General features: G+C 36.0%; 1 protein-coding gene across 2 annotated transcripts in view; it reads left to right on the plus strand.

Moving 5' to 3' along the window:
* Positions 1 to 12,925, plus strand: part of WDR19 (WD repeat domain 19) — a 39,074-nt gene that overhangs the window by 12,386 nt on the left and 13,763 nt on the right. For both annotated transcript variants that reach the window (XM_014262067.2, XM_088056120.1), the window contains exons 15-28: positions 1,106 to 1,255; positions 1,778 to 1,925; positions 2,534 to 2,738; positions 3,313 to 3,472; positions 4,057 to 4,167; positions 5,593 to 5,702; positions 6,786 to 6,843; positions 7,074 to 7,214; positions 7,327 to 7,409; positions 8,160 to 8,243; positions 9,282 to 9,428; positions 9,842 to 9,966; positions 11,589 to 11,701; positions 12,573 to 12,641. In XM_014262067.2, coding sequence (XP_014117542.1) covers positions 1,106 to 1,255; positions 1,778 to 1,925; positions 2,534 to 2,738; positions 3,313 to 3,472; positions 4,057 to 4,167; positions 5,593 to 5,702; positions 6,786 to 6,843; positions 7,074 to 7,214; positions 7,327 to 7,409; positions 8,160 to 8,243; positions 9,282 to 9,428; positions 9,842 to 9,966; positions 11,589 to 11,701; positions 12,573 to 12,641 — 1,704 coding nt within the window. The remainder of the gene's footprint in view (positions 1 to 1,105; positions 1,256 to 1,777; positions 1,926 to 2,533; positions 2,739 to 3,312; positions 3,473 to 4,056; positions 4,168 to 5,592; positions 5,703 to 6,785; positions 6,844 to 7,073; positions 7,215 to 7,326; positions 7,410 to 8,159; positions 8,244 to 9,281; positions 9,429 to 9,841; positions 9,967 to 11,588; positions 11,702 to 12,572; positions 12,642 to 12,925) is intronic.

The following is a 12,925-nucleotide window of genomic DNA, read 5'->3' on the forward strand; positions in this document are numbered from 1 at the left end:
ATGACGTGCAGGAATGTTAAGTTTTGCTTTTACTAGTGTTTATTGCAAAACATTGCTTTTAATAGCAGAACTTAATTCTATTGTATTAGTGAGAGGGTTGACAATCAAAATGTCTTCCAGATATAAGAAAAATCATAGCCTTGAAAAATTTGAAAATTTGTTGCCTTGAAAATTTGTTGATTTAGGTGTTGATGTAAAAATGTTGACAAAAAGGTACTCATGTATATAAGTGTCATAGCATAAATGAAAGCCTTGCTACTAAAGCCTTTGTCCAAAGACACCTTCCTTTATGTGTTTCAACAAGGATGGGAATTAAGGAGGACATTGAAGAAGGATGTGGACATGCTTACGAATTTTTCTGGAAATTTTTATGTATGAGGGTATTTTCAGTATTGTCTGGCACTGGGAATACAGGGCATGTTTTGCATTGCAGCAGCATGCTCTTTGTAATATCGACTGATGTATTGACCTTCCAGAGGAAAGGCAGAACCTCTGTCTCTGGTTTTAATAACTGGTTTAATAACCTGAGTATGAGTTCTGTAGCAGATGAGGAGGCCTTTCCCACCTCCTCAGTACCTGAACCGATACTGGTAAATTGGAAGTACTAAATTTGCAGCCAGTCAATTTGATGAGCGCAAATTCTACCATTGATGTCAAAAGCCACATTTTTTTTAAAATGCCTTTTAATCACAAATCAGTTTGATTGCTTTTATTCTCTCAGTTAGGTGCCTCTCTTAAGAATGTGTGGTTCTTCCTTGGAAGCAAATTTAAAGCTTTTTTTGAAGATTAGGCTTCTCTCAGCAATGAGACAGACATTTCATTTGTTTAGAGAACTGTACAGTAAACACTTGTCTCTACGAAGCAGAGGGAGATAAATATCAAAACCAACAGTAAACCCCTCAAACCTCCCAAATCCTTTTTTTGTCCCCCAAAAATTTTTCATCTCTTACCTAAAACAGGGCATGAGAATGAAACAAAAAAAACCATCTTGGAAGTACTTTTTTTGAACACTTGGTACTCTAAGATGGACGACACTACAGCCAGATTAATTAACCTGGTTGCTACTTACTTGTAATTATCAACATTTTCTAATATTTCTTGTTAGACTGGAGTTATTCATTATTTCTACATTGAAGACTGGCAATATGTGAATGAATATCGACATCCTGTCAGTGTGAGAAAGGTTTTTCCAGATCCCAATGGAACCAGAATGGCTTTCATAGATGACAAAAGTGATGGCTTTGTCTATTGCCCGGTAAGTTAGTGTGGGATACCAATACAATATATTTACAAGCAGGCTTTTCAATTATATAGTGTTTTTAATAGCAAATGAAGAAGATTTTGTCACTCCAGCATGTATGCTGATAGAGGAAATTGACAAGGAAGCTTGAAGATAATTTAATGGTAATGTAAGAAAATAAAATCTGTCATAGTAGATCAGTACAATTTCATTATCCTGAGTTCCTGATCGGTAATTTTCAACAATTTATCTTTTTGTATATTTAAATACAGATATTTTAGCCAGTTTCACTGCCCCTCTCCATACCTTTTTTTTAAGAATAGTAAATTAAATTTATATAATGTGTATTTGCTCCACTCAGATTTAAATTCTTGTGTTACTCAGAATCACTGCTTATAAGGAAACTTTTTCTATAAACATTTTTCATATTTCTGCACTGTTTAGATTATTTTTTAAATTTTCAATCACAGCTGGGATGAATATTTTGTTTCTTGCTGTAGTCACTTGGTAGTAACTTTACTTTTGCATTATATGTAGGTAAATGATAAAGTTTATGAAATTCCAGACTTCTCACCAACCATTAAAGGAATCCTGTGGGAAAATTGGCCAATGGATAAAGGTGTTTTTGTTGCTTTTGATGATGATAAAGTATACACTTACGTTTTTCATAAGGATACCATTCAAGGTACCATAAGCTCTTTAAAAAGGTTATTTTTAAAGATTATATTATTTTAGTTATTAAGGTAAAATACGTTCTGAATCTTCATTTGTCTTATATAAAATGATTATAGAAATAAATAGTACTACAGAAGAACTGAAGTGCAACTGATGAATAGAAAACTAATTACTTTGCAGGTTTTATTGTAAGGCTTCAAGACATTTTGGTCTCAATTCCATAAGCTTTTTGCTATTGTACTATTTTATCTGGAAGTTGCACATTGTGCTTCAATTGTATTTTGAAGCATTCATGAGAAAAATCTCAGGATCAGGGTGACAAAACTTGCATTCATTGAAAGTGTTAAAGTTGTAAACATAGCCATTTCTATATTTGCAAGAGAGAAGCATTGAAATTTATTTACAAACATTTGGACAAGGACCTTACTGGTTTAGAAGCTTTGCATTTTGTATATCTACTGGAAGATGTGTGCTTGTATAGTGGCTGCTGAGTGCCAGAATTACAGACCCTGAATTAATGCCCTGCAAATATATATGTTACCAGCTGCTTGCTATACTTTTTATCATGTAGGGATTTTTACAAGATGTCTTTTTTTTCTTCCTGATCTGTTAATCTAGGATCAAGGATTATTTTGGCAGGAGGCACAGAAGTCCCCTATTCCCATAAACCTTTGTTGTTGTATAATGGAGAATTAACTTGTCAGACTCAGAGTGGGAAAACAAACAATATCTATTTAAGTACTCACAGTTTCCTTGGCAATTTGAAAGACTTTGGACCCGATGTGCTGAGACAAATGCTTACTCAGACTCTAATGTTGAAAAGGTACATCTGCATTTTAATTATGTTGTGTAAACTGTTTTCTTCTGTGCTTCTAGTTCAATATAGCATATCCTGGTGATTTTAAAGTGTCCTGCTGAATATTGATAAATCATATCCATAAGTTCACCTAGCTCTCCAGGCAGACCAAGCAAAATAAATGACCCAGTGGTGGTTGGTTGTTTTTTTTTTTTCACTGTCAAGTAAAAGCCTAAAGTAATTTTTTCAAGACTTATTTGGGGTTTTGTGACAGTGGTTCCTCTGAAACTGGCTCAAGATGTTTCTGTTGTACTTTCCTCCCACTGTAATGAAGCAATGCAAACTCAATGTGATGGAAAGAGTGCCAGAGTAGGGAAAGCAGATGGTTTCCTGAAAAACTATGGTAGAAACAGGAGAGATAGAAATGTAAGGTGTTCATTTGTATTTTTCCTTTCTTCCTGATACATCTCTCTCCCCATGGCTTAGAGGTAAATGTTTTTTATGTTTTCTCTAACAGAGAGAAAAGAATGTTGAGAGGGAGTTTTGAGTATGAGTAATACCTAAAATTAAAGTAGTTGTAAATGTGTTTTACCTTCTGTAGGTTTTCTGAAGCATGGGAGGTTTGCAGACTTCTGAATGACCAGTCTTGTTGGAGTGAGCTGGCCAAAGCTTGCTTACATCATATGGAGGTGGATTTTGCAATACGTGTTTATCGAACATCTGGTAATGCTGGGATGGTGATGTCACTAGAGCAAGTAAAGGTAAAATGTAAAGTCTTACCTAGAAATATGGTAGTTCAATTCCTCTTTAAGAATTGCTGAATTCTTGGGGTTATTTTGGAGGGGGAAGGGGTTTGTTTTGTTCAAACAGAAGTTGAGTTTCTTTCAAGGGATATAAAGTGTCCAAACTACAGACTGCTTCCTTGGTTTTCTCTTGAAGTCTCTACTGGACTGCACACTATTTCTTTCTGCATTTGCTTGAGAACAGCAGAATATATTCATGTCTCAGGCATTGGGAGGCTCTTATTTTCTCTTAGGTTTTTTTGAGAAAATGTTGAAGACCGCTATTAAAAAAAAAATCCAAAGCAAAACCAGATTGCATTTGTACATTTAAAAGTGAAATAGTACCTTAAAATCATACTTCCGCAAATCGCTGAGTTTAGACAGTGCTAGTTGTAGTGGCATGTGAGGGCTTTTTTTGGTTTGTAGAATCCAATACACATCATTGTAAAATGTAAGGATATTTTGTTTTACTATTTTGCTTTATTTTTCTTACTAGATTATGTTATTTGTGCAGTATTTATTTTTTTTTGGACTACTTCTGCACCTATTATGTCTTTCTACAGGGAATAGAAGACCACAACCTTTTAGCAGGACATCTTGCAATGTTTACTAGTGATTTTAATCTGGCTCAGGATTTGTATCTGGTGTCCTCCTGTCCTGTTGCTGCTCTTGAGGTATTCATTTAAGATGTGTATATTTTTTGCTGGTTTTGTTTGCCGGTTACTGCTGGAATATTTTACCTTTGGATAATTTTGTCCTTTTATGGTTATGGTATGGAGATGTTCCAGTGCCCTACCACCCTCTGGATGAAGAACCTTTTCCTGAATAATATCCAATGTAAAACTGCCTTGACAGAGCTTCAGGCTGTTCCCTTGGGTCCTGTATCTGGGCACCACAGAGAAGAGAACAGTGTCTGCCCATCCTCCTCATAAGGAAGTTGTAGACTGTGAGGAGGTCTCTCCTCAGTCTCCTCCAGACTGAACAGACCAAGTGACATCAGCTACTCCTCACATGGCTTCCCCTCAAGGCCCTTCACCATCTTTGTCTCCTTCGGACACTTTAACAGATCTAACAGCTTTAGATCGTTTTTACACTGTGGCACCCAAAGCTGCACACAATATTCAAGATGAGGCTGCCCCAGCTCAGGGCAGAGCAGGACAATCCCCTCCCTTGCCTGGCTGGCCATGCTGGGCCTGGTGCACCCCAGGACACGCTTGGCCCTCCTGGCTGCCAGGGCACTGCTGACTCCTGTTCAGCTTGTCATGGACCAGAACCTCCAGGACCCTTTTCATGGCACTGCTTTCCGGCATCTCATTCCCCAGTCTGTATATCCAGGGTTGCTCTGTCCCAGGTGCAGAGTCCAGCACTTCCCCTTCATACAGTTGGTGAGTGCCCAGTCCTCTAATTTGGCAAGGTTTCTCTGTAGGGCCTCCCTGCCTTTGAGGGAGTCAAGAGTTCCTTCCAATTTAGTATCATCAGCAAACTTATTTATTATACCTTTGTGTCCTGTGTCCAAGTCATTTATGAAGCTGTTGAAGAGCACACAGCCAAGGATGGAGTCCTATGGAACCCCACTAGTGACAGGTCCCCAGTCTGATGTCACCCTATTTACTGCAAACCTGTGCCTGACTTGTGAACCAGTTGCTCACCCATCCCATGATGTGTTTATTCATCTGTGGGCTGCACATTTTACATACTCTTAAAGAGACCGTATTCAAAGCTTTACTGAAATCCAAAAAAGATTACATCAGTTGACTATCCTTGATCAGCTAGGTAGGTTACCTTATAATAAAAAGAAATAAAGTTTGTTAAGCAGGACTTTGCTCTCATGAAGTTGTGCTGGCTGTGACCAATGACTGCGTTGTCCTTCAAGTGTTTTTCAGTAAATCCCAGAATAATCTTTTCCATAATTTTAGCAGGCACTGAAGTGAGACTGACAGGCCTGTCATTTCCATTTGCAGCCTAACAGACCTTCATTCAGGATGAATGTCTCTCAAATTCTCTGAATCTTTCTAGAATATTAACTCAATATTTGTATTTAGAATAATTTACAATTCAGAATAGAAGTCCAAATTTGATATACTTTTCTTTGTTAATAGATGCGAAAAGACTTGCAGCACTGGGACAGAGCACTTCAGCTGGCTAAGCGTCTGGCCCCAGACCAAATCCCTTTCATATCAAAGGAATATGCAGTGCAGCTTGAATTCATGTAAGTTCTCCTGTAAGGCTGTAGTATAAGACTATTAAACCAATATTCATGCTCAATAGAAGAACACAGAATTGAGATATTTCAGATGACTGCATTGCTGAGAGAGGATTCAGTGAGGTCTTCGAGCTATAGTATCAGGAAGAGGAGTTTTGCAAGGAATCTTCCATGCTAGAGACATGTTAGTAAATCATAGTTCCTTTTCACTAATTCTGGTATATGTAGGTTCTTTGCCACTGGCAGGTCCACGTATAATATCATCTACTAAATAAATACTTTGGTGCAGGCAAGTGCTTGGAAAACAGAGAAAGTCCAAATCATTTAACACTTCTTTCATTGGATGAAAGCCATGCCTTTTGCCTGTCTTTGTTTAAATATCTATAAACCTTCATGTTCTTAAATCATTTAAGTAGAGATGTGTCAAATTTCAAGGCTGCAAATCCCTGAAAGAAAGAAGGTATTAACCATTTGGCACGATTTTAAAGTCTGTTTAATAGTTAATTCTTCCCAGATAAAATCTGGTCTGTTTTATACCTAAGAGGAAAAACTTCCCTATTAATAATTAATTTGTAGACAACTCCCTCCCCCGGGCAGTACACCTGGCATTGAGAGAGGACGCTTGCTGGTCACAGAAAGGAGGGAATGGACACGGCTGAAGCAATTCAACCATCTGACTTGAGTTCTGAATATATTCCAGGGAAAAAAATTTCCTTTGATTTTGTGTTACAAAAATTCTAAATAATTTCAAAGGTTAGCTTCATTCGTCTTCCAGAAAAATCTGGAATAAACCTGAAACCACAAAGGTGTATTTTGAAGACAGATTCTTTGCATTTCAAGGGAGGTTTATTGGTCTCTGTCCAACAGAACTGAGAGATGGAATTTCCTCTAAGAGTTTGATAAAGTCCATAGGAGGAGCCATGACATTCTGTGTAACTGTCCACCTCTTGCATACGTCACAATCTTCTGTGCAGTCGTTATGTCTAAATCGAGACAGGTACATGCATATTGCATGCATATAGTGGTAGGAAGGCAAACATCTCTTCCTGTTAAAAATATTTGTCTGTATAACTTCCAGTTTTCTTTTAGGGGTGATTATGTTAATGCTTTGGCCCATTATGAGAAGGGAATCACTGGAAACAATAAGGTAATTCCTTTTTAGTAATGATAGCATTGTACTGTCACAATATACATTGAGTTGTCATGTTTCAGACTCATTTGAACTCCAGTTTTTTAATTCAGGTCTAAATTAAATGTTATGAATTCTGTAATATTTCATTAGTTTGTTTCAATGTTTGATTACTGTCACTTTTGTGAAGTGGTATTTTCTAATGTGTAATCTATAGTTATTGCTTTTCATTTGATTGCCGGTACCAGGAACATGATGAAATTTGCCTTGCTGGAGTGGCTCAAATGTCCATTCGAATGGGAGATATCCGTCGAGGGGTAAACCAGGCCATTAAACATCCCAGTAGGTCACTAAAAAGAGACTGTGGAGCTATTCTGGAGAATATGAAGGTACTCAAAAGAGTTAATAAAAGTTGAGGCTGAATATGTGATTTCACTAGGTTAGTAATTCACTGATGGTCTTAATTTAGAAATCATATTTTAATGGTTTCTGATATTGTAGCAATTTTCAGAAGCTGCTCAGCTGTATGAAAAGGGACAATATTATGACAAGGCAGCATCAGTATACATCCGGTGTAAAAACTGGTAAGTACAGGTTTCAGGGAAATGTTACATTTCAGAGGATTTGCTGGGGTACTGTTTGAAAAAAAATAGCACAAATGCCTCATTAACTATGTTTCATTGATTTTATGGTTCCAAATTCAAGCTTAAAGATTCTCTCAGAAAATTATTTTGTTTAATATAGTCTTACTGTAAATGGGAAATATTTTTTTTCCTTTATTTTGGTGTTATTTTAAAGTTTCCTGCAGTTTCAAGTCCTTTGTGGGTGTGTGCACACGCACACACATTAGGAACTGATCAGACAGTTCTTTCATATGAGTGCTCTAAAGATTGGGTTGGAATATTACATGCATTTATTTGAAAAATGAAAATTTTATTCCATCAAAGAATTGTCAATATCATCAAAATGAGCCAGAAGAGCACTTGGTTAAGGGGAGTAGCTTGCATCTAATGATAACCTTGATTTGGGAAGTGGGAGGTACAAGGGAGGTTCAGTTTGAAGAGTGCCCATCTTTTATTCAGAGAGGTGAGGTTTAATGTCAGCCTCTGTTGAGTCTCTCATATTCTTTGTCCCGAAAGGCCCATTAAAGCAGTCTTGAATTTCTAGTTCTTACAAAGTGCAACTTTTTGAAAATATTGAAATTACCTCAAAGCTTATCTGTTATGTTCAGTTTCTTCTATCACACTCCTTTTCAATGTTGATATAAATATGACAGTTTTTCTGGAGAAAATTTGGAACCAGCTGTATTTATTAAGTAGCTTTTATCTTTCTAGGGCAAAGGTTGGTGAACTTCTTCCTCAGGTTTCATCTCCAAAGATTCACCTACAATATGCAAAGGCCAAGGAAGCAGATGGCAGGTACCTTTGAATGCTCTTTTTTAATACAAAACATGTTATTGCTGTTATTGCTATTATTACACATTAGTGTTTTTGTAAAATAAATTAAAACACAAACTGAAACTTTTGCATGATTTTGTCTTGTGAGAATGGATTCTAAAATACGTAAGCTTAAGTATACACTTAGTGCATTGAAGATTGGAAACGTAATCTAAGGACATTCATCTGGTATCAAAGATGTGTTTCTGATTAATTGTTTTTCTGTCTAAACATTAATATCTTTCTAACAAAAATCATCAAAGGTTTTAAAGTCATTCAGCTTAGCAGAGTATTCAAGTTAAGTTTGTTTCTAGCTCCTTATCTGTGATTTTAAAGGTCAGTCAAAGGGAGAATAATCATGAAAAAAATTTTTTGAGTCTAGAATCAAATTACTGGTACACCCTAATGGCTGCACTTGTATAATATTGGGTAATGCAAAGTTCTTAGCTGAAGTGAAAGCTGCAGATAGATTATATCTAATCACAGAATGTACTTCTTCCTAGTCCTTACCTGTAAGCAAACATGCTTCAGAATAATGTTACTTTAAAATACAAAACAGCACCAGAGTTTAATGTTTACATTGATAAGACTAGAAAATAATGTTTGTGTCAATTGCATAGTGAGACAATGAGAAATTTCTTGATCTTGTCTTCAGAACAGAAAAGAGGTGTTATTTTTAAAATTGTACACCTAGATATCACATTTGGTTTTTATTGTTCTCTTGCTCCCAAGGAATTTCATATGGAAGAGATGAACATGGCAAAAGAGATGCTGTCAGAGTAGGTCAAAAATAGTATTGTGGTAGGCATTTTTCTGTTGCCTCTGCTTTTCATTCTCCTAAGAGAAAATGAAACCAAAAAGAACACAGTAAATGCAGAGCAATGCATGATTACATGCAAACTGAAAGGAAGTTGCCACAAAGTAATCTGACAGAAATAAAATACTTTGTTTCCTTCACACCATATTATATAGAATTATTTGCAAAGTTAAAACAACTGATGTGGAACCATTATTTTGCAGGTACACAGAAGCTGTGATAGCTTATGAACATGCAAAACAATGGGATAGTGTAATTCGAGTATATTTGGATCACCTAAATAATCCTGAAAAGGCTGTTAATATTGTGAGAGAAACACAGTCTCTTGAAGGAGCAAAGATGGTGGCCAGGTAACAATCATGTTATGCAGATTAAAAAGAAGTCTATATCTCTTGGGAGTTTATGAGGCTTGCTAACATAGTAGACTCTGGTTATTGGTACTTGGCTAGTAACTGTATAATTCAGTTAATTGATTTGAGTTCTCTAAGATTTGGACAACTAAACAGGTACTGATTTTTTTGTTGTTGACTTTCTGATTAAAATTATATTAATCTGAAGTAATAAGTTTAGACAATAATAAAAAATTGCAATGCTGTATTATTTTTACTAAGTTAATTTTAGGATCCCAGTTAAAACGATCAAGATATAATATAGATTACAAGTGTGTCATATTTGTATGTATGTTATGTACTATATTCCTAAAACATTTGGTGTATTAATTCAGCTAATTGATACTAAGGTATTAACTTCTCATTCTGATTAGATTCTTTCTGCAGCTTGGTGACTATGGTTCTGCTATTCAGTTCCTGGTTTTGTCCAAATGTAATAATGAAGCTTTCACATTGGCTCAACAACACGACAAGATGGAGATTTATGCTGATATCATCAGTGAGTATTCCAGGCTCATAGTTTGCTTACATTATATTTTGCTGTTCTTTTAGTTGATTTTAACCAGTTTGAAATCATTAGACAATGGGTGTTAAGTTCTGTTTCACATTTTCAGATTTGGCAACAATGTGTGTACTTCAGGCTGACAAGCCAGACTTTGCTTTCAGCTTTGCTATCACCTTGGTTTTCAAATTTTGCCTGTTCTACAGGCTTTTTGTTTATCCATAGAGATAAAACATTTATCTAGACTATTTTCATGTGCCTGTTGATAGTCCCTTTGCTTTTCTTTGACCTTGATACAAAACAGAGCATTTCACTGGTACTGTTCTTGATTTTTGTTCCCTTTTCCTTTTCTCTTGGTTCCAGCTCTTTTCTTACATGTCACTTTTTTTTTGCTTTTCTACTCTTTAAGACCCTTTCTGGCCTCCTCTTGTCTCAGTGAGAGACAGAAAGGAGACCTTGCTGAGAAGCTGACTTTTATCTTAGTCCATCAAGCCAGTCAAGAGTCCACCTTGTCAATTTGTGCCAAATTTTATAGTTTCTGTTTGTGTGAGGCACCTTTGAAGAGTGCCTTATCGGCTCCACATATATATCTTCCAATTCTCATATTTTCAATTAATCTCTTTGTTTAGACATTGATTTCTTATTATGAAGGTTATAAAAACTTGGCAACAGTTAGCTTGGAGACGTATGGTTGCAGATGATTGTCAGGGTGGCCACAATTGTTCTACAGTTCCTTATGTTTTCTTGCTTCTATCCAAAACAGGATGTTTCAAACTGTAATCTAAGTGGGTAGAAAAGGAGTTTAAAACTAACTTTGGAGTAGTGGCTGTCTTTGTTTTACATGTGTACAGCAGAATGGAGTCTTGGTTAGAAGACTTAACTAGTACTCTTTTGCTACCACATGGTTGCATTGGCCCTGGTAGCCGTGCTTTATACAAGTATGCTTCCGTATTCTGAAACTGTGAAAGCAATTCAGGTGATGATCTCATAATCACTTGCCCTACTTTATTGTTGCCAAGACATGATGAAAATATTCATTATCAGATAATAGCAATGCATTTCATTATGATTGTTTAGAAGATAATGCAGTGACAGGATGTGGGGGGACAGTTTTAAACTAAAGGAGGGTAGATTTAGATTAGGTATTAGGAAAAATTTCTTTACTGTGAGGGTGATGAGGTGCTGGGAAAGGTTGCCCGGAGAAGTTTTGGATGTCCCATCCCTAGAAGGGTACCAAGGCCAGGTTGGATGGAGCTCTGAGCAAGATGGTTTAGTGAAAGGTGTCCCTGCCCATGGAAGGGGGCTTGGAACTAGATGATCTTTAAAATCCCATGAAACCCAAATCATTCCATTATTCCATGATTTTGTGAAAAGCAGAAATCCCACTATGGTGTAAAACATGTGGAAACAATTTTTTCACTATGTTATTATCCTAATGTCTGACATCTAATCTGATTAAATGGCAAAAAAAGTGTAAGACATAATTTGAATCTGTCTGGCTTTGGTTTTCTTTGAACGTCAGTAGAAAAACAAAGTAGAATAGGAATATATTCCTTTGGTAAGGTCTTTATCTTACTTAATACAAATACCCTGCTACCACTCAGATCTGTCTGTTGCAGGTTCTGAAAGTACTACCAACGAAGATTATCAGAGCATTGCACTATATTTTGAAGCAGAAAAGAAACATTTTCAGGCGGGGAAATTTTTCTTGCTGTGTGGTCAATATGGACGGGTCAGTACTTAAGTACTTAAGCCAGTGAAAGCTTAATGTTTATAGAAACTGTTAAAAATTCAGTCTTCAGGAAAGTTCAGATTAGATTTTAAGTGCCTTAACTGATGACATACTGATATTTTTTTTAAAAGGGTAAAAAAATGTAAGCAATTTATTTACAGTTACCTAGACTGTGTTCTGTGAATGATACATTGCCATGCACATAAATTTTTCATAGCAGTAGAAGCTTGAGATGAATCAATGATACACTATTGGCAATGAATCTGTGAATGTCATGATCTGCAGCAGCAGTTTATTTACATTTAATTGGCTTGACCAGTGGAGACTTGGTTACAGAGTAACCAAGTAATTCACTTAATTGCTGTAGCATGCCCTAACTGAAAGCCTTTTTTAAAAAAGGAAAATATGTTGATTGACACAATTTTCATCAGTTACAAGTCTGTGAACTGATGCTTATTAAATGTTTGACTGTTGCATACTTAAAACATAACAAAATATTGTGACTGATTTTTTGCAAATTATTACCATTGTAGATAACAGCTCCTTCAACTGTGGCGTGGGGGGCTCCATGACATTCAAAACATTATGGCATTAATCAAACTGTGACATTAATTACATTAGTCATTGATTTGTTCTCATCATATTGTTGTGAATATCTTTCACAGTTAGTGAAGTTGTACACCAGAATTTGGCAAAGTTTCAGTTGTTTCTTGCATGAGTATCTGTAAGAGAAGCTGCTACCTCTATCGTTGAGATAACCATTCAGTGTGCCACCTGTCTTATCAAAATGCAGAGAGAGAGAACTTGATAAAAATTAGAAAAAATTAGTTTTGTGTGTCTCAATTTTAACTTTTTTTCTGTGTCATCTTAGGCATTAAGACACTTCCTGCAAAGTCCAAGCACAGAAGATAACTTGGCTATGGAAATGGCAATTGAAACAGTAAGGAACTTTGATAAAACAAAAAATTCTTCATCTTCTTAAAATGTTTACCTTCAATATTGTGACATTTTCCCAGCATCACTTGAGTGTGTTTCAACCGATTGCAAATAGAAGGAAAACTATATTAATAAAGCTGACAGCTAAACATGTCTAAAAATCCCAACTTAACACATTAGAAAATTAATATGAACAGCATATCAAAGCTGCATGTCAAAGAATCATCTGGTTTGAACATACAGAACTATAAAAATCATGTTCTAATTCTGTCTAGGTTCAGTGCTGTA

Source organism: Pseudopodoces humilis, chromosome 6, assembly GCF_049639895.1.
Source record: "Pseudopodoces humilis isolate 2021_Gansu_Grassland_sample_001 chromosome 6, ASM4963989v1, whole genome shotgun sequence".
In the NCBI taxonomy this organism is placed as follows: Eukaryota; Metazoa; Chordata; class Aves; order Passeriformes; family Paridae; genus Pseudopodoces; species Pseudopodoces humilis.